General features: G+C 41.9%; 1 protein-coding gene and 1 long non-coding RNA gene across 6 annotated transcripts; one reads left to right on the top strand and one right to left on the bottom strand.

Moving 5' to 3' along the window:
* The first annotated feature begins 6,116 nt into the window (after positions 1-6,116).
* On the top strand, positions 6,117-7,876 carry LOC310767647. Its single transcript, XR_014551003.1, has 2 exons — positions 6,117-6,360; positions 6,864-7,876. It is a non-coding gene; the product is annotated as an uncharacterized lncRNA (long non-coding RNA).
* Positions 7,497-25,324, bottom strand: SLC39A6 (solute carrier family 39 member 6). Of its 5 annotated transcripts, none has more exons than XM_083624651.1 (10): positions 24,865-25,324; positions 21,064-21,774; positions 18,927-19,107; positions 18,422-18,591; positions 15,961-16,170; positions 15,435-15,531; positions 11,469-11,840; positions 9,906-9,986; positions 8,873-9,063; positions 7,497-8,200 (listed from the first exon to the last, which is right to left on the bottom strand). In XM_083624651.1, the coding sequence occupies exons 2-10, from the start codon at positions 21,763-21,765 to the stop codon at positions 8,048-8,050; spliced, it is 2,157 nt and encodes a 718-aa protein (XP_083480777.1). In that variant the 5' UTR covers positions 21,766-21,774; positions 24,865-25,324; the 3' UTR covers positions 7,497-8,047. The 5 variants fall into 5 exon arrangements, with proteins under 5 accessions (XP_083480777.1, XP_083480778.1, XP_083480781.1 ...); XM_083624652.1 differs by having other exon boundaries at positions 24,707-25,323; XM_083624655.1 differs by having other exon boundaries at positions 21,169-21,774; positions 24,865-25,323.
* Positions 25,325-26,917: the final 1,593 nt, after the last annotated feature.

Genomic DNA, 26,917 nt, shown 5'->3' with positions numbered 1-26,917 from the left:
CTCGAAAACTCAAAAAAATCACGAAATAAGAATCGAGGCTTGTGAGCAAAAACTCCTGCCTTTGCTGCGTCCTTTGCGGGAGGATTGCGGTTGCTGCCCAAAATCACAGCCAACACTGGCTGGGTTCACTGACCACTTGACGTTTAGTTAAATATTTAAAAGTCACATCTCTATCTTCCATCACTCCCTGTGGAACGCCCTCCCACCAGATGTCAAAGAGAACAACTACAGACTTTTAGAAGACATCTGAAGGCAGCCCTGTTTAGAGAAGCTTTAAATGTTTGAGGTATTATGGTATTTTAATATTTTTTTGGAAGTCGCCCAGAGTGGCTGGGGAAGCCCAGCCAGATGGGTGGGGTATAAATATTATTATTATTATTATTATTATTATTATTATTATTATTATTATTATCTTCCATCACTCCCCAGCCACCTCCCATTGATCAACCTAACCAACCAAAAAGGCAGAGGGTTAGGAAAGAGGGGGGTTTGCCCTGCCAGACTTTAAATTGTACTATGAAGCGGCAGCTTTCTGCTGGCTGAAAGAATGGCTGCTTTTTGAAAACACAGACATTTTGGATCTGGAAGGTTTTAACAATATTTTTGGGTGGCATGCATATTTGTGGTATGACAAGGTTAAAGCACACAAAAGTTTTAAAAATCATATTGTCAGAAAAGCACTATTAAATGTCTGGGTTAGATATAAAGACTTGCTGGAAAATAAAACTCCAAGGTGGCTGTCGCCAATGGAAGCTAAGGCAGTTAAAAAGTTAAATATGGAGTCCAAGTGGCCAAGATACTGGGAAATTTTGGAAAAGGAAGGGGACAAACTGAGATTGCAGAGTTTTGAGAAATTAAAAGGGAAGGTGAGAGATTGGTTGCACTATCATCAAATAAATGAAGCGTTTAAACTGGACAGTAAAATTGGCTTCCAGGTGGAAAAATCAAAACTGGAGACAGAACTGTTAGAACCCAGTACTAAGAACTTGTCAAAAATGTACAATTTGCTGCTGAAATGGAATACACAAGATGAAACGGTTAAATCAGCCATGATTAAATGGGCTCAGGACATTGGTCATAATATTTTGTTTGCTGATTGGGAAAAGTTGTGGACCACCGGGATGAAATTTACGGCATGTAATGCCTTAAGAGAAAATATTATGAAAATGATATATAGGTGGTACATAACCCCAGTCAAGCTTGCAAAGATTTACCATTTGCCTGACAATAAATGTTGGAAATGTAAAGAAACTGAAGGTACATTTTTTCATCTTTGGTGGACTTGCCCGAAGATTAAGGCATTCTGGGAAGTGATCTATAATGAACTTAAAAAGGTATTTAAATATACTTTCTCCAAGAAACCAGAGGCCTTTCTCTTGGGTATTGTCGGCCAAGGGGTGTTAAAGACGGATATAACTTTCTTTATGTATGCTACAACAGCAGCTAGAATACTCATTGCGAAGTACTGGAAGACGCAAGAGCTACCCACACTGGAAGAATGGCAGATGAAGGTGATAGACTACATGGGCTTGGCAGAAATGACGAGCAGAATCCGAAACCAGGGAAGAGAAGCAGCGCAAGAAGAATGGAAAAAATTCAAGGACTATTTAAAGAAATATCACAAAGTTAATGAAAGTTAGAATGATGTTGGACTGGAAAGTAAACGGTTACTATTAGCAAGGGTTAAGACAAGGAGAATAAGGAAGATTAGATTAAATTTAAATTAAAATAAGGGAAGATTTGCTGAGTAATTGATAAGAATTTGGAATACAGAAAAGGGAGGCATGAGGAAGTCGGGGAAGAAAGGTACAAGAAATTAGGATATGAAATGGTACATGTTTTTTTGTTTTGTTTTTGTCTTTGTATGTTTATGTATGTTATGTCTATATGGAAAAAATTCTCGAATAAAAATATTTTTAAAAAAAACAAAAAGGCAGAGGGTTGTCGCGTTGCCTCCATTCTGTCAAGTGTTTAAACCAGTGGCGGATCCACTATGAAACTTATGAAGCTTAATTTTCAGGGCCTCTAATCACATCGGGGGACACCCCCCCCCCCGAAGCGACTTTAGTCCACATTGCTTAAACGTTTTGGGTCTAGTAGACTCAATTTGAGTCGCACAACTCAATTTGATCTATGCTGCACATATTTCAACAATCCCAACGCTTGAGAGTCAGTAGCACAGATGGTGATCTGTTCTGGAACATAACCCCATTGAAGAAGGCAACTGGTTACCTAGACCTCATTGCTGGTTGTGAAGGGGCCCCCATGACAGTTCAAGCTTCAAGGCCCCAAAATGTAGGTCCGCCACTGGTTTGGGATGGACAGGATACCCAAATCCTGACTGTGTAGTCACCCCAAACTAGGCTCCAAATTTCCCCTTTCTCCTAAAATCCACAGCTTCAGCTTTTCTCACAGACCCAGCTGCTCTTTCTCTCAGATGCTTCCGCATAAGCAAAGCGTTCTTTTTTATCAGTACAAGAAAGCTTTAAAAGCTAATGAATGGCCCTGTCAATGCCAAGCAGAAGCAGGCCTGGGATCTGTCTTATCTTACCCAGTTGCAACAAATCTTGGACACGCTGACGCACAGGCTTCTCAAACCCCCTTTTCTTCCTGGGAAGGGCGCCAGGAGTCCCAAGACAGGAGTTTCTGTTCATGCTCAGGGAAACTCATGAGGCAGGGCTCCTGAGGAGGGGGAGAAAGGGGGGGCTGGAGGGAATATATGCTGTGTGCAATGACTGTAAAAGTTGTACCTGCTTGTGAATTATCACGCAGGTGCCTTTCTGCTACTCTGGATGGCAGAAATAAAGCTCTTTCTCTGAAACTTACCCTCGGTGTCTTTTTGGCTCCTTCCTCCCTTCCCGAGAGCAATGCTCATCCTACCCATGGGAAAGGCCTGAAAGGCTACAGTTTAACCATAAAATTTCCCACATTCTAGTAACTTTCCACAAAGTATTATCGCATGCAGAGGTTGGATGGCCACCTATCATGTACGTTTTATTGGACTTTCTTGTATTGCAGGGGGTTGAACTAGATGACACTCAATATCACTTCCAACTCTACAATGCCATGACCAAGATGACATTTTCCTTTAATTTTTAAGTCTGCTGCATGGTATCGTCCGCATTAAAAGTCGGTGAAGTTCACTTCTCAGCAAATGTGCACAGAAGTAGATATTAGTCTGGGTTTCTCAATGAAGTGCCCCTGCTAAGAATGTGCAAGGATATCCTGTATCCTTCCCCCAAGCTGGTGTCCTCCAGATATCCTAACTAAAAGTCCCATGGACTTTTCAGCGATTATGGGAATTGTAGTTCCAAAAAAATTTATGAACAGCAGCAGCTTGTGGGAGGCTTCTCTACACACTTTCCTGATTCATGGGCAAGTTGCAAATATCTGGTCACAGATGTTCCGTGGCTCTAAAATGGGACTTCATGCTTAAAAATAAGGAGCAGCTACGTTGTTTCAGCAAAAACTATTTTTTTAAAAAAAAAATCTATCATGGAATTAAGAGCTCAGACTAATTACTTAACATTCAGCCTCAGTAAGTAAAATATTCACCAGCTTCTAATATTAAGAAAGTAATTCTAGAACATGGGAGAGCCCTTTCCTGACAAAGCAGGGTGGTGATGCCTGAAGAATTCAGCATGTGCGCATTCTTATTTATTAACTTATTACTTACCTCATTGGGGCGAATCTACCTGAAGCATTTGTGCCTGAAAGTATGACAAATTGAAGTTAATGACGCCTCTTGTGTGAAGCTTATTTCTCTTCTGAATCAGTGCTGTCAAATTTCCAGTTCTGAGGATAGGCTTCTAGATGTGACAAAATGTGACTCTAAACAATAAAATATGTAGACACGCATAAGGAAAATGCTCGCGTATTTTAGTGGTATGCACACTGAGTGTGAATTATCACACAACACCAGGCAGTTATGTATTTTCTTTTTTAAAAAACCTTGCAAAGATGTAGTGTCTCAGCACAGCTCTTCTGCAAGAAACTCTGAAACCTTTTCTCAAGCAGGCAACATGTTACTAGCCAAGTTAGATGGCTTCCCCCTCCCCCCAAAAATATTTCTACTTTGACATTTGGCTTTAAAAGGCATTTCCCTGGAATTCCGTCCTAAAATCTCCATGCGTTGAGCTACATTCTTGTGTAATCAACTGTTTCACAAGGTTCTCAAAGTTCTGTGTCTCCTTTTCACTTTAGGAAATTAAATCAAAAACTCTTAGGTTTCTCTCCCTGCCCAAGAGCTGGTCTGAAAGGTTGTGTAACTTTGATAGCAGAACTCAGGATGTTACCAGACAGAATGAACATCCCATCAGACTTTAAAAAAAGAGAGAGAGAGAGAGACAGGAAGGAGATTCTTATGTAAAAGGAGTCATACCCCTTCTTTAGGATGTTCCCAATGTTGGATGTGCTGTTATTCAGATAGGAAGTACTGTGCAACTTTTTTTACTCTTCCTGCCACCACACAAGAAGAGTTAGTACCCAAAACTTGACTGAAGCAAGCAGCACTACATGTACAAATTGCTAGCCAGTATGGTAGAGGTGGATTTAAATAGCAGCTGTTAGTTGAATGCAGGCAGGCTACTAGTTCTATAGATACACACCAATTTCATTATTTTGAAAACTATTTGACAAAACATCAATCATAGTGGGGTGGGAGTACTCACCTGTTTAAACACACAGGAGCTATAGCCAGGAAAGAGATTATAGCCCAAGATGTAGGAGGAGACACCACCCTTTTCTAGACCAAAACAATAATTTACCTTATAAAAACTATTGCAAAAGCTATTATTGTGCTTATTTCTTCAAAGAAATGCTTCGATCCGTTTCATTTTAGATGGTATCCAGTTCAGCAGAAAGGATTGTACTGGACTTGAACAAAGAAATCCTGTATCTAAATCCACAAATATAATCTCAAAAATGTTTTTATCAGCCTTACATACACACATAAAATGAGAGTGTTTTGTGCAGCAAAGACTTTTTTGAGATGGATAAAGGACTGTGAACTACCGTATTTTTCGCTCTATAACACGCACCCGACCATAACACGCACGTAGCTTTTAGAGGAGGAAAATCCGTAGGCATGCCACCCGTAGGCATTCCCTCCATAATACGCACAGACATTTCCCTTACTTTCTAGGAGGAAAAAAGTGAGTGTTATGGTGCAAAAAATACGGTAATTTTTACAAGAGAAAGTGCTAAAATACTGATATTTGAGACTAATGCTCAATTGCTGTAACTTTTTTTAAGAGACTAAAGACCATAACAGCATCTATATTGAATATGCCCTTGGCACCTTCCCTGCTTTATCAGTCTAAATGCTCTGCCTGCAGAGAAAGCCTGAAAGTAACAGTGCTCTGCAAAAGTAACAGGTCTGTTCTATAATACCAATGAAATCTACATCTTCTGAAACTGCTGCTCCGGGTCTGAAACCAATGCCGGGAAACTGGTGAGAAGCAGTTTTCGCCTTATCTTTAGGAGAAACATGTGTGTAAGAGCCATTTAACAATGGAATAGGCTGCCTCAAGAGGTGATGAGCTCTGTTTTGCCAGGTGTTTAAGCACAGGTTGAACATGCCAGGGATACCTCAACTGCATCCTGCATTCTGCACTGAGCGAAGAGTTGGAAAATATCATCTAGTCCTACTACTCTAGAATTCTCTAAAAATCGAGATCAGCAAAAAAGTATATTTAAATTAATTTAATCATAGAGAAGGCTGATCGCCGAAGAATTGATGCTTTTGAATTCTGGTGCTGGAGGAGTCTCTTGAGAGTCCCATGGACTTCAAGAAGATCAAATCTATCCATTCTGAAGGAAATCAGCCCTGAGTGCTCACTGGAAGGACAGATTGTGAAGCTGAGGCTCCAATACTTTGGCCACCTCATGAGAAGAGAAGACTCCCTGGAAAAGACCCTGATGTTGGGAAAGATGGAGGGCACAAGGAGAAGGGGACGACAGAGGACAAGATGGTTGGACAGTGTTCTCGAAGCTACCAGCATGAGTTTGACCAAACTGTGGTAGGCAGTGGAAGACAGGAGTGCCTGGCGTGCTCTGGTCCATGGGGTCACAAAGAGTCGGACACGACGAAATGACTAAACAACAACAGCAATCATAGAGTTGGAAGGAACCACAAGGGTAATTTAGTCCAACCCCCTTCAATGCAGCAATCTTTTGCCCAATGTGAGGCTCGAACCCATGATTAAGAGTCTCATGCTCTACTGACTTAGCTATCAACCTAAGTTGATATGATCTATCAACCTAGATCATATGGAACTTTATGAGCAAGGTTGGGCCAGCAACAAAATACATTTTTAAGGAGCTTCTCGTCTGAAGTGCACATAAAGGTAAGCTATCCTGGTAAATTACCGTATTTTTCGCTCTATAGGACGCACCTTGTTTTAGAGGGGGAGAACAAGAAAAAAAATTCTCCCCCTCTCTGCTCAGCGCCCCTTCAGCGAAGTGGCAGGAGAAACGGAGCCCATTCATTTCTCCTCCCGCTTGGCTGAAGGGGCACTGAGCAGCTCTCCCTCTCCGCTGAAGCTAGGAGAGTCTTGCTCTCCCGACTTCAGCAAAAGGAACCTGAAGCCTCCGGAGCGCAGCAGGACCTCCCGCTGTGTTCCGGAGGCTTCAGGCGGCTATCCCTGAAGCCTGGAGAGTGAGAGGGGTCGGTGCGCACCGACCCCTCTCGCTCTCCAGGCTTCAGCGAAAGCAACGCGAAGCCTCCGGAGTACGGAAGGAGCGCTCCCTCTGCACTTCGGAGGCTTCGTGTTGCTATCGCTGAAGCCAAGGAGCCTGCATTCGCTCCATAGGACGCACACACATTTCCCCTTAATTTTTGGAGGGGAAAGTGTCCTATAGAGCAAAAAATACGGTAAATAGCAAAAGTTAGTATTATAGAATTAGGATAACTGCTACTCTATCCAAACTATGACATGCGTCTTAGCAGCTGATTTAGGCCTGTGACACTCCTCTGTTGCACACATGCTTTTCATACCACCGAGCTCTTAAGAATCCAGTTCTCTAGGAAGTGAAAGATGTTCTTTCCAACACTAGTTTCTATTTTAAGGATACGTATGGTGTGAAAAAACAGTTCCGATTCAACTATTCACTCTGCCCCATGCACTACTAAACTGAGAACTGTTAAGTGTGCACACAATACAGTTCAGAGCAGAATTCTACAGTTTCCCCCTACTTCTTGTGCTCTTTTGTCTGTGCAGTTCATTCCTTATAATCTTCCCAATATTGTGAGGCACCCACCTCTGGTAATTGTTTTGTCCTCCACTGGTTTTATATTTCTGTCAACACTTTCACTTAAATACACAGCATAGCTCTTTTTGAAAATATTGTCACATTCCAATTTTTTAAACTACATTTTTAAAACTACATGTAGAATCTTGACTCGATGTAGATTTGAGGCCTTGAAGTGGGACATTTCACAACTTTTTACTGTAGTGTTAATAATTTTGTGAACATAAACACAAGTGAGCATGTAATTTTAATGGTAAGCCAAATATTTAATCTCTTCATTAGAAAACTTGTTTACAGTAGCATAACTGTTCAAGAATGCTCTGAGTGCTTGTTCGCCTCCGCAATAGCAGGAATGAAAATGACAGCTTTCGTTTTTTCTATATCATATTACATCAAAAGCAATACAACTTCATGTTGGGATCACTTTGTTAACATATACAAGACTAAGACAAAACCTCACATTGCATGCTATTAAGTATCCTTACAATATTAAATAACTTTTCAAAATAATAAAAAAACACTTCCCTTACAGTTTTAGCTTTGACTATGTTAGGCAAAGTGTGCTATTTAATATGCCAGTTTCCCCATAGTGCTACATACTATATTGGTAAAGGTACCTTTTTTTTTTAAACCTTTTTTACATACTATATTCTTGCCATGTATGCAAGCAGTTAACACTACTAAAAAGGCCTAATCAGGAGGCAATTAAGAGGTAAAAAGTGCCCACAGTTAGTTTTCAGTACCATGTCAGTATCAGGAATGTAAAAAAAGAAAAAGAAAGAAAAAGAAATAAAAATTACAAGTTTATGCTGAACACAATTTTATGTTCAAACACAGAGATAAGTAGCATAATACCAAAACCTAACAAAATCCCAGCATTCTGTAACAGGAAATAGCCCCAGCGACTACATCCATGATCACTGGCATCATTGTGGAGCATTTCAGGCACCTGAATTTAAAAAGGAAAGAGAGACATAAACAAAATTAATCTGAATACTATAGAAAGAACATGTTGATGCTGAGGCATTAAATTGTTCAAGTGGGTAATAGTTCCCCTTCTGTGAAGACGAGAGCAGCTATAAAATACTGCAGTATATCCCCAATTTCTAACCTAAGTGCTCTTGTGCAGGGTTCCAGCTAGACAACCATGCTATCTTATGAAGCTCAAACAAGCCATTTTACCCCAATCCACCCTATCCTTCAACATGCCATGGCTCCTGGTGTCCATTGAGTATGCCGAGTCCTCACTGGGCTGTTTGAATGGGGGAGCCGCTGTATTTCTGCAAAGCGTGGGGTTCCCCAAGCATGCTGATAGTTTTCCTCTTGTTTCTCAGTGGACCTGTTTTAAGCTTGCTATTAGGGACAATGAGAGAAGACTGCTATGTCAGCTATAGAAGCAAGCAGACTAGGTTCCTTCATGTCGTACTTGTAGCTCTCTGTGGCTGAATTTAAGTAACCACTGCTAGGATGCTGAACTAAATGTACCCTTTGCCTGATGAGGAAAGGCTCTTATGTACAGCAATTCAGATGCTGGCATCATCTTTGATTAAAGTTCTGTTGCTGCAACTATTTCATACCAGAGTGCTATCAATATCCAATGATACTTATATACAGTACTTACCATATCAACAAGGGCCACATACATAAACAGCCCAGCCGTAAGTGCAAAGATCCACATAGATACATTGTCTGCATAGTGGCCAATGAGTATCCCAGTAGCCATTCCAAGATAGGCTAGCATAGCTGAAAGCGCATTATAAAGAACAGCTTGTTTGACAGTCATGCCAGCTTTGAGAAGTACAGCAAAATCTCCTGCCAAGAGACACAAAACATTTTTGGTCATTTGTCAGCATACTAAAAGTCTACCATACTGCTTCATTTCCCCTGATTCCCAAGAAATATTTTTATGCCTTAAAATCTCATTTGCTTTTGTTTTTGTTTTTTAATGTGCTCAAAACTTTTGGAGGACAGGAGCGCCAAGCAATCTTAGCAGCCACAATGAATATCCTGCATATGTATACACACTTGAAATGTATTTGTTTTTTCCACCACTCTATTGGAAATGGATTGGGACATCCTCATAAAGTTTACATTAAACTGAAATAGTACTATTCAAGAGTCCTCACAATGGCTCTTTATAGTTAGAATTTACTGTGTTTTCAATCAGTGGAAAACTCGTATCATTTCACTATGCTTCAATGCAACTTAATGTAATTGGTTAAACAACATCAAGAAAAGCTGAGCTAATTTGCATTAAATTGACAATATGTTGTCGAAAACTTCCCATTCAGCAATGCATATTGCCATATTAAGTGCACTGCCAACGGTGTGTAAAGTAAGTATTTGCATCATTCAAACCATTTTGTTTCCTTTGTTGGTCTGGAAGCAAGATAACATTCATTTGCTTGAAACGAAGCAATATTAGATAGCCCCGTTTCAGTTGACTGTTGTGCTTTTTAAAAAGCGCACCTTCCCTTGAGCATTCTATTCTACAGGAGCCCAAAAGGATGGGGTATCACTGTTATTCACACATACTATGAAATACCTCAATTTAACTGTGACAGTGATCGATCAATCAATCAATCAATCAACCAACCAAATGTAAATGTATAGAAACAATACCCTACCAGTAACCAAAACTGGTTCCCTCTTACCCAGTTCATGTGGTAACTCATGACAAAAGACTGCAACCGAAGTGCTTAAGCCACTAGATAAACCTTCAGTAAAAGCAGCCCCTAGAAGACAACGAAAATTAAAGAGAAGCAATCTCACTTGAAGAATGCAGTTACATCCACATATAGATATATGATGACCTAGTTTGTGCTACTGCTAAGCCAAACCATGACTTAACTCTGGGTAGCATAGCAACAGCAGAACTGGGAGAGGAGTAAATCAGCGGTGATTTTTCCTCCCATGCTCCCTCTAAACATCTCTGTCTCACTCTTTGGACTTGCCTCAGGCCATGTCCCCTTGAGTGCTTTTGCCTGGCTGGAATGCATCCTTAAACTGTGATAAGGCTGCTTGCTTGCCTGGATGTAGATGTGTATGTATAAGCCTGTACCTTTCATGTAGCAGGAATGCAGTCCACTGTACACCATGTTAGAAACTGAGATATGAAAGCTAAGAGCTAAATGGCACCTTAAACCTAGGTGCAACAACGGAATTTCTAGGCACACTTTTTTATAACAAGAATACAAAGCTGAAAATGAATGAACTGCAGCTAAAATCCTATATTCATTTTTCACATGGTCTAGTTACTTCCCCTGCCCACCCGCCTAATATTCTTAAGAGGGTCTCTTCTCCAGTCTTCAGAGAGTTTTTGGGAAAAAAGGTTCTCCTTTCCTTCCACTCTGCAGTTTTAATCTGAAATCTTAGGAGCAGTACTGCACCCAGATCTCAGAAACTGCTTGCACTAATGAAATTCCCTGTCGCAAAACAATGGGAGTTTCAAACACTGGTACTAAGTTAAGAGTAGCATCTATTGCTCTACTCACTTTTGCCCCTGGCTCCATCTACTGTTGGCATGCAGCCCTCAAACCGAAAAAGTTTTCAACTATGGCTGTTATAGAATCTATCATCAGAAAGTGGTATGTACTTTTAACTTCGTTCGATTAAAGTTCACTATAAACCTTAACACACTTTGGATCTGCAGTATATCCACCACTGGGTATGGAATGTACTGTGAGCCTCCCCATGACAGGATTTTGAGGAGACTAGTTAAGACAACCATAGATGAGAAGAGCCTTCTAAGCCATCTGGTCCAACCCCCTAGGGTTCAATGTCACTTCCTAAGACAGGCTTCCTCAACCTCAGCCCTCCAGATGTTTTGGGACTACAACTCCCATGATCCCTGGCTAGCAGGACCAGTGGTCAGGGATGATGGGAATTGTAGTCTCAAAACATCTGCAGGGCCAAGGTTGAGGAAGCCTGGCCTAAGACCTCTAGTACTGGAGAGTTCACAACACCTCTAGGTAACTGAGCCCCATTATCAAACTGCTCTTCCTGTTAAGAAGTTTCTCCTAATGTCCCACCATTATTTACCCTCCTTTCAAACCCATTAAAAGAAGCCCTGCCTTCTGCAACAACAGACAACAAGGCTTTTGCCTTTCTGCTTTTATACTAATACCAGAAATGAAGAGGTAACAGCACAGAAAAGAGTTGGATCGGCCACCAATATGTATGGGACTAATCAAGAAAAAACATCAAGATACACTAACCAATTGCGAGACCATCACTGAAGTTATGTAGTCCATCACCCATAATTACCATCCACGCTAGAGTAGCTATACCAGCATCTTTCAGTTCTTCACGTGAGTAGCGCTGGCTATGGCTATGCGGATGATGGTTCTGATGATGATGGTGATGCAAAATATGATGGTAATCATGGTGATGATGACTGAGATGATCCGACTGTCCTAGGGTGTCATGTAAATGTGAATGGCATTTATTTCTACACCCCCTGGATGCATATTCATGGTCAGCGGGCTCATGGTGAGCTATCATAACTTCTTCTTCTTCTTGTACTACTGGCTTCTGGGAGATGAAATTCGAAGGCTCTTGTGAATGTGCCCCCAAGTAAGCTTCTGGCCCTTTGTGAAACACAGGAAAAGCAGATTACATTCTCAAAACAAAAAGACGCAACAGAATATTCAGAACACTTTTACCTACTGCAACATTTTTGGTACTTGAATATCTTACTCATAAAATATTTTATGTCAGAGATGGGAAATCTGCCACCTGCCTTCTTTCTCCTGGTCATTTGTCATGTAGATTGGGACTGATAGGAGATGAGAATCCATAAATATCTGGAGTGCCCCATATTACCCATTCTAGTTTTACCGTATTTTTCGCTCTATAACACGCACCTGACCATAACACGCACGTAGTTTTTAGAGGAGGAAAACAACAATAAAATATTCTAAAAGAAACAGTGGTTGTATGATTTTTGTGGTTCATGCTGTGGCCACAGACGTGATCTGACGGTGAGTTTGGGGTAGCCCAATGCAAAAATCCTGAGGATCCATGTGGATCCGTGCTTTGTAACCATGTTTTAAGTGGGGAGGGAAGGAAAAGCATTCAAGGGACAAGGAGCACGCGTGGGGTGTGTGGAGAAGGATGCTGCTAATAATGCAGAAGAGGGGTTTAAGGGGAGAAGGAACACACGTGGGCTGTGTAGAGAAGGATGCTGCTAATAATGCAGGAGAGGGGTTTAAGGGGAGAAGGAACACGCATGGAGTGTGTGGAGAAGGATGCTGCTAATAATGCAGGAGAGGGGTTTAAGGGGAGAAGGAACACGCATGGGGTGTGTGGAGAAGGATGCTGCTAATGATGCAGGAGAGGGGTTTAAGGGGAGAAGGAGCACGCATGGGGTGTGTGGAGAAGGATGCTGCTAATGATGCAGGAGAGGGGTTTAAGGGGAGAAGGAACACGCGTGGGGTGTGTGGAGAAGGATGCGGCTAATAATGCAGGCGAGGGGTCTATGGGGAGAAGGAACACGCATGGGGTGTGTGGAGAAGGATGCTGCTAATGATGCAGGAGAGGGGTTTAAGGGGAGAAGGAGCTCGCGTGGGGTGTGTGGAAAAGGAGCTTTTCCGAGAGCTGAGGGGGGAGGGAAAGAGCACTGTTGCTTTAAAGGAGCCAACCGGACAGCAGCCACTTACAGCAGTGTAAGCAGCTCCTTTCCTCTCCCGCTTTGCTCCTTATCTCCCTCTTTGCTGCTTTACGCAGCTAATGGCGAATCCCCTGCAACCCAAGTCCTGCTCAGCGGATCAGCTGAGACGCTGGGAGAATTGTAATTTCCCCCTCTCCCTCATCCCGTGCCCTCCTGTCCCCAGCAGCCTTTTAAAAAACTTTTTTACTGGTTTTCACTGTGCTCGTGGCTCAGAGCCCTCCTGTGCCCTGCCGTCCCTCTGCAGCCTCATTGCTCCATTTAGAGTGCGCACGGACCTTTGCTAGCTGAGGCTGCAGCAGCTGTTGCTGGCTACCTGGCGCTTTTTCCGGCTCGCTATGGCTCCCGTCTGTCCCTCCTCCCGTGTAAGCGGCTGCTGTCCGCTTTGCTCCCATGGCTCTCCTTCCCTCCCTCCTCCTCGGCTCCTCCCCCTCCTCCTGGCTGTAAAGCAAGCAAAGCTAGAGCCGCGCAAAGCGGGACAGAAGCCCTGCAAACGGCTCCCGCTTTGCTTGACTGACGGCAGCCATGGCTCCGGTCGAGTGCATTCGCTCCGTAATACGGACAGGCATTTTCCCTTACTTTCTAGGAGCAAAAAAGTGCGTGTTTTGGAGCAAAAATTACGGTAGATATTTCTATTACCATGGGTCTCGGAAGAGATGTGTGTGAAACACATTAATTTCAGATCCATTTTTATAAGCATCTTCTGCCAGCCATATTTTCTTGTTGCAATACTTCACGTATATAGGATTGTATTAAGAAATTCAAAGAAATGTGCCACCCTAATGTACAACCTGCCACCTTGCCTTTTCTACAGAGCTGAAGGCTGGAAGGTGTGCTGCTTATGACTGCAGAAATGGATTTCAGTTACTATGGGATGAACCATAAATGAGCCAGGTGAGAAATTTCTCCATACCACCCTGAGCCAAGACACTTTCCGTCTTCAAATTACCTTCCCTATTTGGAGCCCAATGAAGTATTTTACTCTACTGGAGTGGAAGTGCTGAACAAGATAATATTGCAGGCTTACGCTGGGCAAGCCCCATTTTACATTGACAACAGAATTCATAACATAATTAGACAAGTGAAACTAAGTTATTGGTCTTATACAAATACTAGGAAAATTATCACTATGAAAAATGCATTTAAACTTGAAACCAGTGCTTACCCATTTGCTTCCACCCCCCACCCCATTCTGGGCTCCTATTTAAAGAGTCAACTGATGCAATACTCAGTGCCGCACTATTAACCACACAGAAAAGTGGTTCCTAAATTTCAGAATTGCACAAAAATAGAACGTATAATTAAGAAATAAATGGTAAATTATGCTGGTAAGGGAGTATGAAAGTGCTCCTTTGCAGAAAACCAAGCATAACAGCATTTGAAAATTGGGCTGTTAGAAACAGCTTTAATAGATAACTTAAATAAGCAATTCCACAAACTGTTCAAACCTTAAACAGCAGCTACATGTCAGAAGTGAATTGTTATTCTTTCCTGCTTTGAAAGCAGATAAAGTGAAGTATTATGATTCTATGCAATGGGATAATGGATTAGTACAAGATACAGTGTAAATATCATCTTGTATCGATGAGAAATTGTTCTTGGATAATAAGATCTCTTCCATATAGTGAACCCTACTAGAAAGGCACATTCTAAGAATGCATATTCATACTGCTGATATAAGCTATAGGTTAGTGCCAACTTTTGTAGTCATTTCCAGAGCATCTTAGATGATATGAATATGCTGAAGTACAGTGGTACCTTGGGTTAAGAACTTAATTCGTTCTGGAGGTCCATTCTTAACCTGAAACTGTTCTTAACCTGAGGTACCACTTTAGCTAATGGGGCCTCCCGCTGCTGCCGTGCGATTTCTGTTCTCATCCTGAAGCAAAGGTCTTAACCCGAGGTACTATTTCTGGGTTAGCGGAATCTGTAACCTGAAGCGTCTGTAACCCGAGGTACCACTGTATCAGAAGTAGCAAAAAAGGATGGTTTATCATACCAGAAACAATAATCACCTTTTAGCTATATGTGCAGAAAAATGCACAATACACTTAGATAGCCAAATGGTATATATATTCAGTCTTATTCACAACTCTGGTTAAGCCAAAGACCTTGGGTTCTTGTTTTCCAGTCCTTGAAGTCCTTTGGCTTTTACAACATTTCTGACAGGATCTCTGTTCTAGCAAACACCACCATGTTAACAGAAGTAACTTTCTGAATCTTTTTGATAGTGGGCTTGGAAATTTATATTCAACATTTCATTTAAATCCCAAAATGAGATATTACTGTTATGCCCCAATATTTATTTGCTGCAAGGGGGCATCTGAATAGCTATGTCACATACCAAGGCAAACTATAAAAATCATAAGCCCATTTATTATTTCTAGCATCTACTAGTTGAGTTGTGGATATTGCTCTGCAGAGGCACAGATACCAAGTTTGGCTGCATAGAAACACAAAGAAGAACCCATAACATTTTGAATGACAATGCTGTACAACATTTATTAAAACTTACTATCATCTGTGTCTATTTTTTCTTCATTTGTTGAAAGCTGAGAGTCATATTTAGATAGTTGCTTCTTGATTTCTGCTTCATCATCTTCATTTTTTTTCTGAAGAAATACACTAAGTTATTAACATTTTAGGTACACATCTTGAACACTATATATCTCGTAGACTATTATCAATAAAAACATGAAATGGATTAAGAAAATCAGAAGTTGAAATACAGGAAAGAAACTGCACATAAGTGATAAAATTCACAACAAGCAACCCAAGTCATTTTGCTCACTATTAAAAGTTTCAAGTCTAAATGAAACATTTCAACCAATTCTGATTCACTATTTATCCCATCAACTTTTAAACCCTTTCAACACAATTTTATTTTTTAAAACTCTCCCTCCACAGTGCTGCAATTCATCTAAGTGCTTCCTGCTCCCTCACCAAGGACCGCTTATACTGTTCAAGCTTTGTGTAAACCATCCCTTAAGATTTGGACACAGAAAAACTTAAATTCACTTTTCAATACATGATTTCTCTACCTTTTTCTTCTTGTCTTTAAACTGTTTAATTAGTGTGATCAGGTGCTCCACAAGAAACATAAAATATAATCCACCAAGGGCTGTGAGGCCCTTCCACGTAGAATCCAAGTTAGCACTGTCTTCTGCACTTTGAAAAACAAGATGCTTAAGAGTGGGGTCTTTATTGTGTTCCAATAATGGTTTCTCATGATGATGATGACTTCCATGAGACTAAAAGTTGGGGGAAAAGAAGGGGGAAAAATTACTTCAGACACCTTTCCATACACAACAACAAGACGTGGGCAGTGGAAGAGTCTGCCTGCATCAGTTTACTTCAAAGTCTGGGACGAGTATTTGGGGCAGCTTTCGAAACTCCCATTGCTCTAGGCGCGTTTTGCGACAGGGAATTTCATTAGTGCGAGCAGCTTCTGAGCCTAAAAATTCAGATTAAAACTGCCCAGTGGAAGGAAAAGAGGACCTTTTAATGCCTCCCCACTTTCAGACATTCTCTGGAGACTGGAGAAGAGACCCTCTTAAGAATATATGGGGGGTGGGCAGGGGAAGCATGGCTTTGTTTTTTGCAGTCTTCAGATGAGGACTAGACCATTTGGAAAATGAACGTAAGATTTTAGCTGCAGCTCATTCATTTTCAGCTTTGTATTCTTGTTATAAAAAAGTGCGCCTAGACATTCCGTTGTTGAGCCCATAACCTTGGTTTACATTGGCATTTAGCTCCTAGCTTTCATATCTCAGTTTCAACAGTTGAACCTATGTCTGATTTGATGAAAAGTGACACTGATTAAAGCCTGGGTTATACATGCAGAAGACTTGGATCTCAAAGGGGTAGCGTGGACTGTACCACTTCAGACTAAAAGAAGAGCACCAGTTTCAAATGGTTCCTCCTGTAAAAACAGCTCCTTGAAAATAATAATTGCACATCAGAGGTTCTAGGCTCGTTTATTAGTTTTACTTGCATGGAATGTTCACATAGAGGAGCATTAAAAAATAAAAAAGCTTATCTTAGTCTGAAGTGGTATGAGGAAGGGTCACAGCTCAGTGACAGAACATGTGCTCTGAATACAGAAGGTCGCAGCAGCAATCCCTGGCATCTCCAGGAAGAGCTGAGAGAGAAGCCTTGTCTGAAACCCCAGAGAGCCACTGCAAGGCAGTGTAAACAGTACCAAGCTAGTTGAACTAATGGTCTGACTCAGTATAAGGAAGCTTCCTGTTTCCCATATCATACCATCTCATGGTATTACGGCCGTGTTTGCAGGCAACACTAAGCCAACTCGTGGCTTAGTGCAAACATGCAGACTCCCAAGGAGCTTGTTGTTTAGCTTCTTAACGACAATCCCAGGTTAAGACAAAACTTGGCTTAGCTGCTGCGCTGCACTGAGCATTCTATCTGTATAATACCAAAGCACTGTGCTATCAGTGTCTCTTCTTATGTTAGCAATGCCAGATCTTCAGATTGCGGTGATGGCCTTGGGTTCTATAGATTTTATACTCAGTTGAAACAAGGAGGAATTTCAACTACAGTAGCACAGCTATGGCACAAAAGAATTTGTTTTGGCAGATTTATAGTTGGATCTTATAAACTGCTACAGTAGCAAGCAAACATTTACCGCTGGGCACAAACTGGATTACCAAATCCGACCTGTGGCATTCCCAAAAGCATCCTAGTTCAGGATACTGAACTAGATTTGCCTTCAGTCTGATTCAGCATGGGACTTATTAATTACTCTAATTAACCTAATAGCACATGTACTTAATAGCAGAGCTAGAGCAGAGGCAGCATTAGGCAGTGTTGAACAATATTGGGACAATGGGCAAGTTTCCCCTTCTCCTCACCTGCCATGACCCCAGTGATTATTCTTTCCCACCCGAAGCTGTTATTTTGCATTGGTAGGGAATGATGGCTTTTCACCAGAACCACGGTAGGGTGGCTGTGGTTAAACTCCTCCTTTCTACTTTCTCAGGTCCCCCAGTGCTGCTCCCTTTCAATCCCTAGTTATTTACATTTTAGAAAATGCATACATTGCATGCATTCATGAAATTAATGTAATGTTTAGTTTGGCCCTAAGACTGTAAGGAAAAATACACCACAGAGTAGTTTGATGTGGAAACTGGGTTGCTAAATTAAAAGCTTTATTGTACTGAGGTGTGCCACAAGTAGGATTATTATGGTGCAATTACAGACATATTTACAGTACAGTGGTACCTCTGGTTATGAACGTAATTCATTCCGGAGGTGCATTCTTAAGCTGAAACCGTTCTTATCCTGAGGCTTTTGCCAATGAGGTTTTCCGCTGCGTGCGTGTGTGCCTCTGGTGCACAATTTCCGACCACATCCTGGGGCAAAGTTCGCAACCAGGAGCAGCTACTTCCAGGTTAGTGAAGCTCATAACCAGAGGTACCACTGTAGTACTATGTCCCAAAGTGATTCATGCCCAGTAAATACAATGAAAAAGAAGATACTTACATGTGGAAGAAGATGTAAAAGAGCGTCTCCACTTAGGGTACCAACTGCTAATGCTACAAGGAAACTTAGAAGGAACTTGAAAAATACACGATTCATAAGAGGGACCAGTATAACACCCAGTAACGAAAGGAAACTGATGATGGAAATGGATATAAATCCACCGATCCAAGCTGAAAAGAAGAAGAAAAAACAGCTTGCTTTCTTGAGTAACCAATTTCTTCCACCTTATGTCAGGGAGGGAAGTTTTATTTCCTAAAGCACTCAGTGGGAGGAATAATTTCTATCTAACACAAAAGATTGCATGCTGCATTGTGAACACTAGTTCACCTAAATAAAAACAGGTATTGCGTCCCTTGCTTGAGGTTTCTTGCCCTTCAAAACAAAACCACAAAGACTTTAAGATAGCAGAATCATCCAAAACAAATTATTGTTCAATATTTTGCTTTAAGTACAGCATCAAAGAAGAGATGAAATAGGAAATGTTTGACTTCACCAACAAACGTACCTACTTGCAATGAATAAGTTTTTGGAGGAGTTTCTGTCTTTTCACTTGTTGCATGAATTACACAATATCTGCCATCAATCTGGTTAACGATAGCAGGGCAAATATAGCTAAATTCTATGGCTGTCAATGGAACTCTTGTACTTATTCCATGAGAAAGCATCAGTTTTGAAGCATTGAAGCACTATAAAAGAGACAAACACATTTCAGGAAAATGCATACATAAATGTTGGGAGATTAATTTTAAAAGATCTCTCCTCTGAACTTAACTGGAAAGATTCAAGTGCTATACCAAAAAAAGCAAAAAATCACAAACAGGCAAAACTGAACAAAATTTGTCATATATATATATAGGGTAGTAACAAATGTATTTATAAGCAAAAAATCAAAAGAAATGTGCAACTAATTCTCTGATTTGATTTCTCCATGCCACCACTTAAAAACCCAAAACACACAGCAATCTGCGGTTGAAACAGGTGGGTTTTTTAAAATAATGCACAATATGGCACAGGTGCATGCCACTCCCATCAACCTAAGGAGATGCAAGTTTGACATTTTAATACCAAAAATACTAAAGAACTGGGTACAAAGGAACAAGTTAGGTAGAAATTATTTTGATAGGCCAGCTACAGAGAGGCCAAAGGGTTTCATAACATAGGTTTATTTGATAGCATTCCAATTAAGAACTTATCCAGACAACTTGATTAAAGAAGGGAATTTTTATAAGCAGTGGACAGTCATTCAAAAATGTTTTTAATGATGAAGACGAAAATTAAAATAATTGGAATTCTAAAAATATGGCTTGAAATTTAATGTCAACTAAAGGTAACCACATTGGTTGAAAAAAGGAGCATATAGTTAAATTAAGCTTTTAAATAGCTACTTACCAGATAGTGAATAAAAATTATTTCAATACAATCAAGTGGAGAAGAGTATTGTAGAAGAGAATAAGTTCTTTTCCCCCTTGTGGCAGATATGTCAAAAATTACTTTAAAACAAACTTTGGACTAATAAAATGTTGAGGCCTGGAAAAATGTGTTTAGTTATTTGCAAGGCTACAATCAAATTCACCACTTTTCCATCCTGTCTGAACAATTAGACAGCTTGCCTACTCCTTCTTCCAAAAAACAGATGCCACAAAAGTAGATATGACCTGGCCAGCACACCCATGAGACCCCTGATTGCTGGTACGCTAACAGAAATGCACTTATGGCAAAAACACTTAAATAATAGAATGCATGTTTAGAAATGTATTCTACTTTATTGCGAGCCACTATACTGTAGCATCTCTCAATAAAGTAGCCACTATACTGTAGCATAGGGACGCGGGTGGTGCTGTGGGTTAAACCACAGAGCCTTGGACTTGCCGATCAGAAGGTCGGTGGTCCGAATCCCTGCGACGGGGTGAGCTGCCATTGCTTGGCCCCTGCTCCTGCCAACCTAGCAGTTCGAAAGCACGTCAAAGTGCAAGTAGATAAATAGGTACCACTCCAGCAGGAAGGTAAACAGTGTTTCTGTGCGCTGCTCTGGTTCGCCAGAAGCTGCTTAGTCATGCTGGCCACATGACCCAGAAGCTGTATGCCGGCTCCCTCGGCCAATAAAGCGAGATGAGTACCGCAACCCCAGAGTTGGCCACGACTGGACCTAATGGTCAGCAGTCCCTTTACCTTTATGCTGTAGCATAGCAAAACGCTAGGAACAAATAAACCCATCAACCACAAAGCTGGGGCATGTCAATGTCTCTTAACCTAAGCTACCTCACAAGGTTGCTACAAGGTTAAAAACAGGAGGGGAAGAACATTTTCTGCTGTTCTGAAGGGGGAGATAAATCTGTAGATAATAAAAAGTGTTAACTTAAAAGTGCCCTGTCCCCAAGGTTTTCAGCGGCCCCAACCCAAATGCCCCTTGCAAGGTTCAAGTCAAATCTTAGACTTGAACAGAAGTTATCCTAAAATTCACAGGTGGCCTCCTTTTTTCAGTTTCATAGCTCTTGACCCTTATACAGCAATTCTATGAAGTGGAAAAGCAATGTAGAATATATGCAGCAGGGGGTGGTCGAAAAAGTGCTCATAAAGAATAAGGAATACAATGCTACCAAACATCACAACTTTCCTTTCAATAAAAAACAATCTCCAAGTACCTCTTGTGTAATTTTTCTTATTTTCGAATACATGTAACTTCCTCTTTCTGATTCCCTCACGAAAACAAGCGATTCATTTGTTTTTCCATTTACAAGTGAACTCACATTGCTGCTTTCTAGAACAATGTTAGGATTGGGGTTGGCAAGGCCTATACGTGTAGACTTCAATTCTGCAGTTTCTGAATGCTGTATCAAAGGATTGCCTTCTGTGGTCGTGGTGTAGGTGGATGCAGCTATAGCAACCGTTGTACTCTTGCTATTCACAGAGCCCTGCTGGTGTTCTGTATTCTGTTTGCTAGACAAATCCTTTGCCCAATTATTCAAATGATTTTTGCTTCCACCGACAGGTTCGTCACTAGGGCAACCTGTTTTCTCAGAATTTGTACTGAGGGTAACATGATTATGGTGGTGGCGGTGGTGCTCATGATCTTGGGAAATTCTTTTCACCTTCTCAATTCCCATACTCCGTAGAAGTTTTCTAAATCCTTCTATAGTCAATGTATTGTTCTCCCCATAACGAGAGAAGAGTTCCTGAAGGTGATGTCTCTGCATAAGCGTGGCCAAATCAACATTGATACCAGCTGCCTTCTCAGGTATAAGGTTCTCTGTAGTTTGTGAAATAGTAGTTGATTCCAAGCCATGGTGGCGAGCTTCAGAAAACAAGTATATGAAAAGTAAAGTCACATAAAGCTTATTCGCCATAGCAGAGTCCTGTAAGGAAAATGACAAAAGAAAGCAGTTAAGAAAACAGTTTGTGTATCCCATACTGCAATTTACTCCAGAGCAAATAAAACAAATATTTCACAGACATTCTGCTAATTTAAAACACTTTTTCTTTCTTAGTATTAACATTACTTGATATAACATTACTTAATAATATAATATGTAATATTGTATGTTTTATTCTATTCTAATAATATAATACAATAATATTTATTGATTAGAAGTGGAACCTGCAACAACATGTATAGTGAAGTGTTTAGAATTTCTGACAGGCTACCATGCCCTGTTCCAGGATACTCCGTTCAACTCCCCATTTCCTAGGTTTCTGTTTCTCCTATCCCTAAACTGCCACCAGCATTCCACATCCACTGAACATACTCAAATTGCTCACTGTGTTGCTTTTGAAGTCCACCCCCACTTTGCTGCATTTCCCCCCAGGAAGCACTCAAAATTATATATACCAGGGATGTCCAACTTCCAAGAGACTACTCTACTCACATGATTAAAATCTGGCAGTGATGTACCCCTTTGGGGAGGGGGTTCAGGTAAAAGCTGCTGAGCTTTTTTTAGGGAGAAACATCCCTTTTTTGGGGGGGTCAGGTCTAAAAAATGAAAACAGGGACTCACCAATAAATCACTAAGAAGACAGTCCATCTTCCGTTCTAGCAATCTAGAGGACGGGGGCGGGCGCAGGGGCAAGGCCAGATGGAGGAGCCAGCGATCTACCGCAATCTACCAAAACCTCCCAGGGATCAACCAGTCGATCCCGACTGACCTGTTGGACATCCCTGATATATACTTGCCACCTTTAATCTTCAATGCTGCCTAAACAAGTAGGCCTATAAAAGATTTAGGCTCAAGTGGACATCTCCCAGGGAGGAAATTTTAAAGTCATTGGTTCTACGATGCAAGAGGCCTTGTTCAACAACCTCAGAAGTTTAACCTTGTGAGAAGGTGAAGCAGAACTTATTGTAGTTGTTGGGAATCTCTGGCCCTCCAAATGTTCAGACTCCAATTCCCATCAGCCTCAGCCAGCATGGTCAGGGATTATGAGAGTTATCAACCAACAACCTGGTTCCCCAACCTTACATTAACAGCAAGGAGGAAGGTCATACTGAAGAAGGCACAGCCAAAAGGGCCCAAGCTATTAAGAGCTTTACAGGTAAGAATTACCACCAGTAATAACATAGTATGTTGCACTAGGAGGGGAAATGTCATTAATTTAAGTTGCGTCTAGACACGTAGAGAAACACTGTTTTAGTTTTTAGATGTGAAGGAGAAACTATATGGAAAACATGCAAATATTCCTCTTCACAAAATCCTGTGTGGCAATATCTTCAGGGAGAACCAAAAAGTTACAAAATAGTGAGCGCTGCTTCCCAGTTATTGAGAACTCTTCATCAAGCTGGATGTTAAATAATACAGAGGGCAGGGGCAAGGTGGTGGAACTGAAAAAATGGCCCAGTGTTGAAGCCTTAAACCAAGGTCTGCATCTAGGCATGATTCAAAATAGACATTGCAGAACTAAAGATGTTGCTGAACTACACCTTCCATCGGTCCCAGCTTGCATGTCCAGTGACCAGCTCTGGATGGGATAGCCAAAGGTTTTCCATCCCTGCCTTATGGCTTCACATAAAAAGTTGGGTATTTTGTGTGTGTCCCTCTCTTCCAGTCTTCCCCTTATTCCGTGATGATAAAGATTAACGTGTAATGAAAACCCATTCAGAAATAAGAATCAGACAAAAGCTTGTGATTTGTGGGTGAACATTTCTCTCTCTTTGAATTCATCCTTGTTTTTATATTTTTTTAACATCTTAATAAACATAGTGGATAAAAATACACAGAACAGAATCTTGGGATTCTGTATTATTTGAGCAATATACAATATAACAAACTTCTGATCAGTGGTATTATACATTTAAGGAGCTATTTTTTAAAGAAATCATGTATTTGCAAGCAACTTTGCATTCTGTACAGCAGAGGTTTTGTGTGCTTCATCGACAAAGGTTTTGTGTTAAAGGCCTGCACTTTCCTTTACCAATAGGATTTGCTCACTAAGATATGTATCTCCTATTTTGTTTTTTCTCTAAAAGAGGATTAATAGTCACCAGATCCAAAAATGAGCAATAGAGGGGAGGAGGTGGCGGCTTGCAGCATTCTCACTAGCCTGTGACTCTTTCTGACCAATTCATGCCCCTTTATTTTGCACTCCCACTGAGTTCAGTACGAGATGCTGCATTACAGCCGGGAGGATGGCAGTCTGCTCAGAGGATCAGCAAGTCCTTGATTACATAGGTAATTCCCCTTAAACACCGACAATGGGTGTGCCAGCTCTTTTCCACCTGCTGCTTCAACAGCTTGTTATATCTGGATCTCAGGTGAGCAGCAGACATGACAGGTTACCCCTTAGCAGAAGGGTGGTGATAACATTGTGGGTGGGTTGTGGCTATTGTTTTAGGGAAGTGGTGGTGTCACAGCTTAGAAATTATGGTGCTTCAATCCCCCAAGGTATGACCGCACAGGACTCCAGCAAATAATACGTTTCGACAAGCTTCAGCTTGCTTGACACAGAGGTGAGGGAAGCTGCACCTGCAGGAATTCCCCTCCTACACACCTGTAAAAAAGATAATTGTGCTGCCCTTTGTATTTTGCGTAAGAACTGCTTTGCCCAGTTAAGGCCAACTGGTCCAGCCTGATGCCTCAGTGACGTGGGGGTTGGGGGTTGGGGAGGGGGTGTCACAATAAGGGCCCGGCCAGCCCAGTCTCCTTTGCCTCCATAGGATCCCGAGGTAGACTGCCTCTGTCAAGGGAGGCTCGTCCACACTTACTCCCCCTGCCCGCCATCCTGTGTGTGGAGAGGGCAAGTGGGGGGGGGGCGCTGATGGAACGCGGACGACGTCAGAGGACGACCGTTACTGACCGCAACCGCCACTCCGAACGAGCGCGAGCCGGACGCTCTTCACGCGCATGCGCCTTCTCTCGAAGAGAGGTGGGGGTCGTCTGCCTGAGCCCTCCCGTTTCGTCGCCAAGGAAAACGGGGTGGGTGGGGGAAGGGGTTCCGCAACCAGACACACTTACCGGACACCTTACCGCGAAGCCCCTCGCCAGCCCCTCATGAGCCGCCTTCTATTTTCCTCCCTCCCAAGTGAGGAGCATCCCAGCGAACCGGCCTTTCGAGCAAGAAGAGGAGCGCGAGAGCCCCCCTTTCCCCCCCAGGCAGCGAATCAGGCTGCGGGGTTTCTTGTCACGAGGGCTGCCGAGAGCCAATGAGCACTTGCGCGGCCTGCCTCACGCCTCTTCCCCGCCTCAGTTTCGGCCCGGGCCTTTTTAGTGTGGAGCGCGGAGCTAGGGGCGGGAGGGAACGAGACAAAAGCGTCTGCACCGGGGCCCACGTGGTTGAGGATGGCGACGGGCCCTTTGCACATGCGTGACCGAGGAAGCCTGTTTAAATGCCGATAGGGGCCATAGCTGTCAACTTTTCCCTTTTCTTGAGAGGAAGCCTATTCAGAATAAGGGAATTTCCCTTTAAAAAAGAGAAACGTTGACAGCTGTAGATGGGGGGGCGGGAGGCGGGCCTGTTGGTTGTCAGGGCGACGGCCTTCTACAATGCCTGTTACAGTGGTACCTCGGGTTAAGTACTTAATTCGTTACGGAGGTCCATTCTTAACATGAAACTCTTCGTAACCTGAAGCACCACTTTAGCTAATGGGGCCTCCCGCTGCCGCCGCGCGATTTCTGTTCTCATCCTGAAGCAAAGTTCTTAACCCGAGGTACTATTTCTGGGTTAGCGGAGTCTGTAACCTGAAGCATATGCAACCTGAAGCGTATGTAACCTGAGCTACCACTGTAATGTACAAATTTAATAATTTTTAATAGTGATAGTAATAATAGTACAGTGGTACCTCGGGTTAAGAACTTAATTCGTTCTGGAGGTGGGTTCTTAACCTGAGGTACTACTTTAGCTAATGGGGCCTCCTGCTGCCGCTGCAGAATTTCTGTTCTCATCTTGAAGCAAAGTTCTTAACCTGAGGTACTATTTCTGGGTTAGCGGAGTCTATAACCTGAAGTGCCTGTAACCTGAGGTACCACTGTAATTGGCTCTGTTCGGGCCCCTTGTTCAGTTATTCAGTGGAAATTAAAAGTAGACAAACATTAATGAAAAACCATAATGGAATACATTACAATGTGACACAAAACCTAAATGAGGGGAAATTTTGAGGCATTTCCCAAGCTGAATGCAGTATTTTCTTCCAAGAAGCAGGAGGTGTAAGCATCTTTTAATTTTATCGAGCTGCCTTTTCCTCTACAGAGCTACAAGATGCACACCTGTGGATCGTGTGCTTTCATTCTGGTGACAACCCTATTGGGCTTTTCCAGGTTGACTCCCTTTTATTTTAAAGGGTGTGTAATCAGGGCCATCTTAAGCGTATATGGCGCTGTAGTGCAAAGATCCCTCCCGCACCCCCGTTTCCCAGAGTTGTAAACCATAAGAGCTGGGGTTTGTGGTAGTTCCCTTACTTGAACTGGACAGAATGGTGGGGGAATATTGAAGGAAAGCATTAAAGTTTGGGATTTATTTTTTTTTAAATTGTTTTTCCGCAGGTTAAGGCACAGAGGGCTGATTTTTGGTCTATGATAAAATGTTCTTTTTGCACCACCAAACCTTGCAGGGGAGAATTTGCAACAGCTTGGCACCATTTTTGAGGGAATTGGATAATGTCAGATTTTTGGTGAAATTGTGACGCCGCGGGTTAGGGATTTTTTCGCAAAATTTTTTTTTCGCAGGTTAGGGCGCCGAGGACTGATTTCTTTGGTCTATGATAAAACGTGCTGTTAGGGGAGAATTTGCAGCTGTTTCGCACCATTTATGAGTGAACTGGATAATGTCAGATTTTTGTTGAAATTAAGAGGCAAATGACAAAGGGAACTTTTCCCTTTATCTGAAGGGAAGATGTTAATTTTTATTCAATTTAATTCATTTTACTCAGTATTGTGAGAAAAATTTTACTCTTACAGTGGCAATGGTGCCCAAAAGAGAGGTGCTGGAACGAAGTTCCGGTGAGTCCCGACTGGAAAAAAGCTGTAATTTTACTTATTTTTACATTTTGCATCCTACCTTTCATCCAAGGAC

This window comes from Podarcis filfolensis (assembly GCF_964270895.1).
Source record: "Podarcis filfolensis genome assembly, chromosome: 7".
In the NCBI taxonomy this organism is placed as follows: Eukaryota; Metazoa; Chordata; class Lepidosauria; order Squamata; family Lacertidae; genus Podarcis; species Podarcis filfolensis.
This window is presented reverse-complemented; position numbering and strand designations above follow the sequence as displayed.

Excerpts from the sequence above, each read along its gene's own strand:
- SLC39A6 (XM_083624651.1), bottom strand. The coding sequence starts at position 21,765 with ATGGCGAATAAGCTTTATGTGACTTTACTTTTCATATACTTGTTTTCT. Across the intron at positions 15,532-15,960 it reads TTAAAGACAAGAAGAAAAAG|AAAAAAAATGAAGATGATGA; the intron begins GTAGAGAAATCA and ends GTATTTCTTCAG. Across the intron at positions 9,987-11,468 it reads CAGTGATGGTCTCGCAATTG|GGGCTGCTTTTACTGAAGGT; the intron begins GTTAGTGTATCT and ends GTTGTCTTCTAG.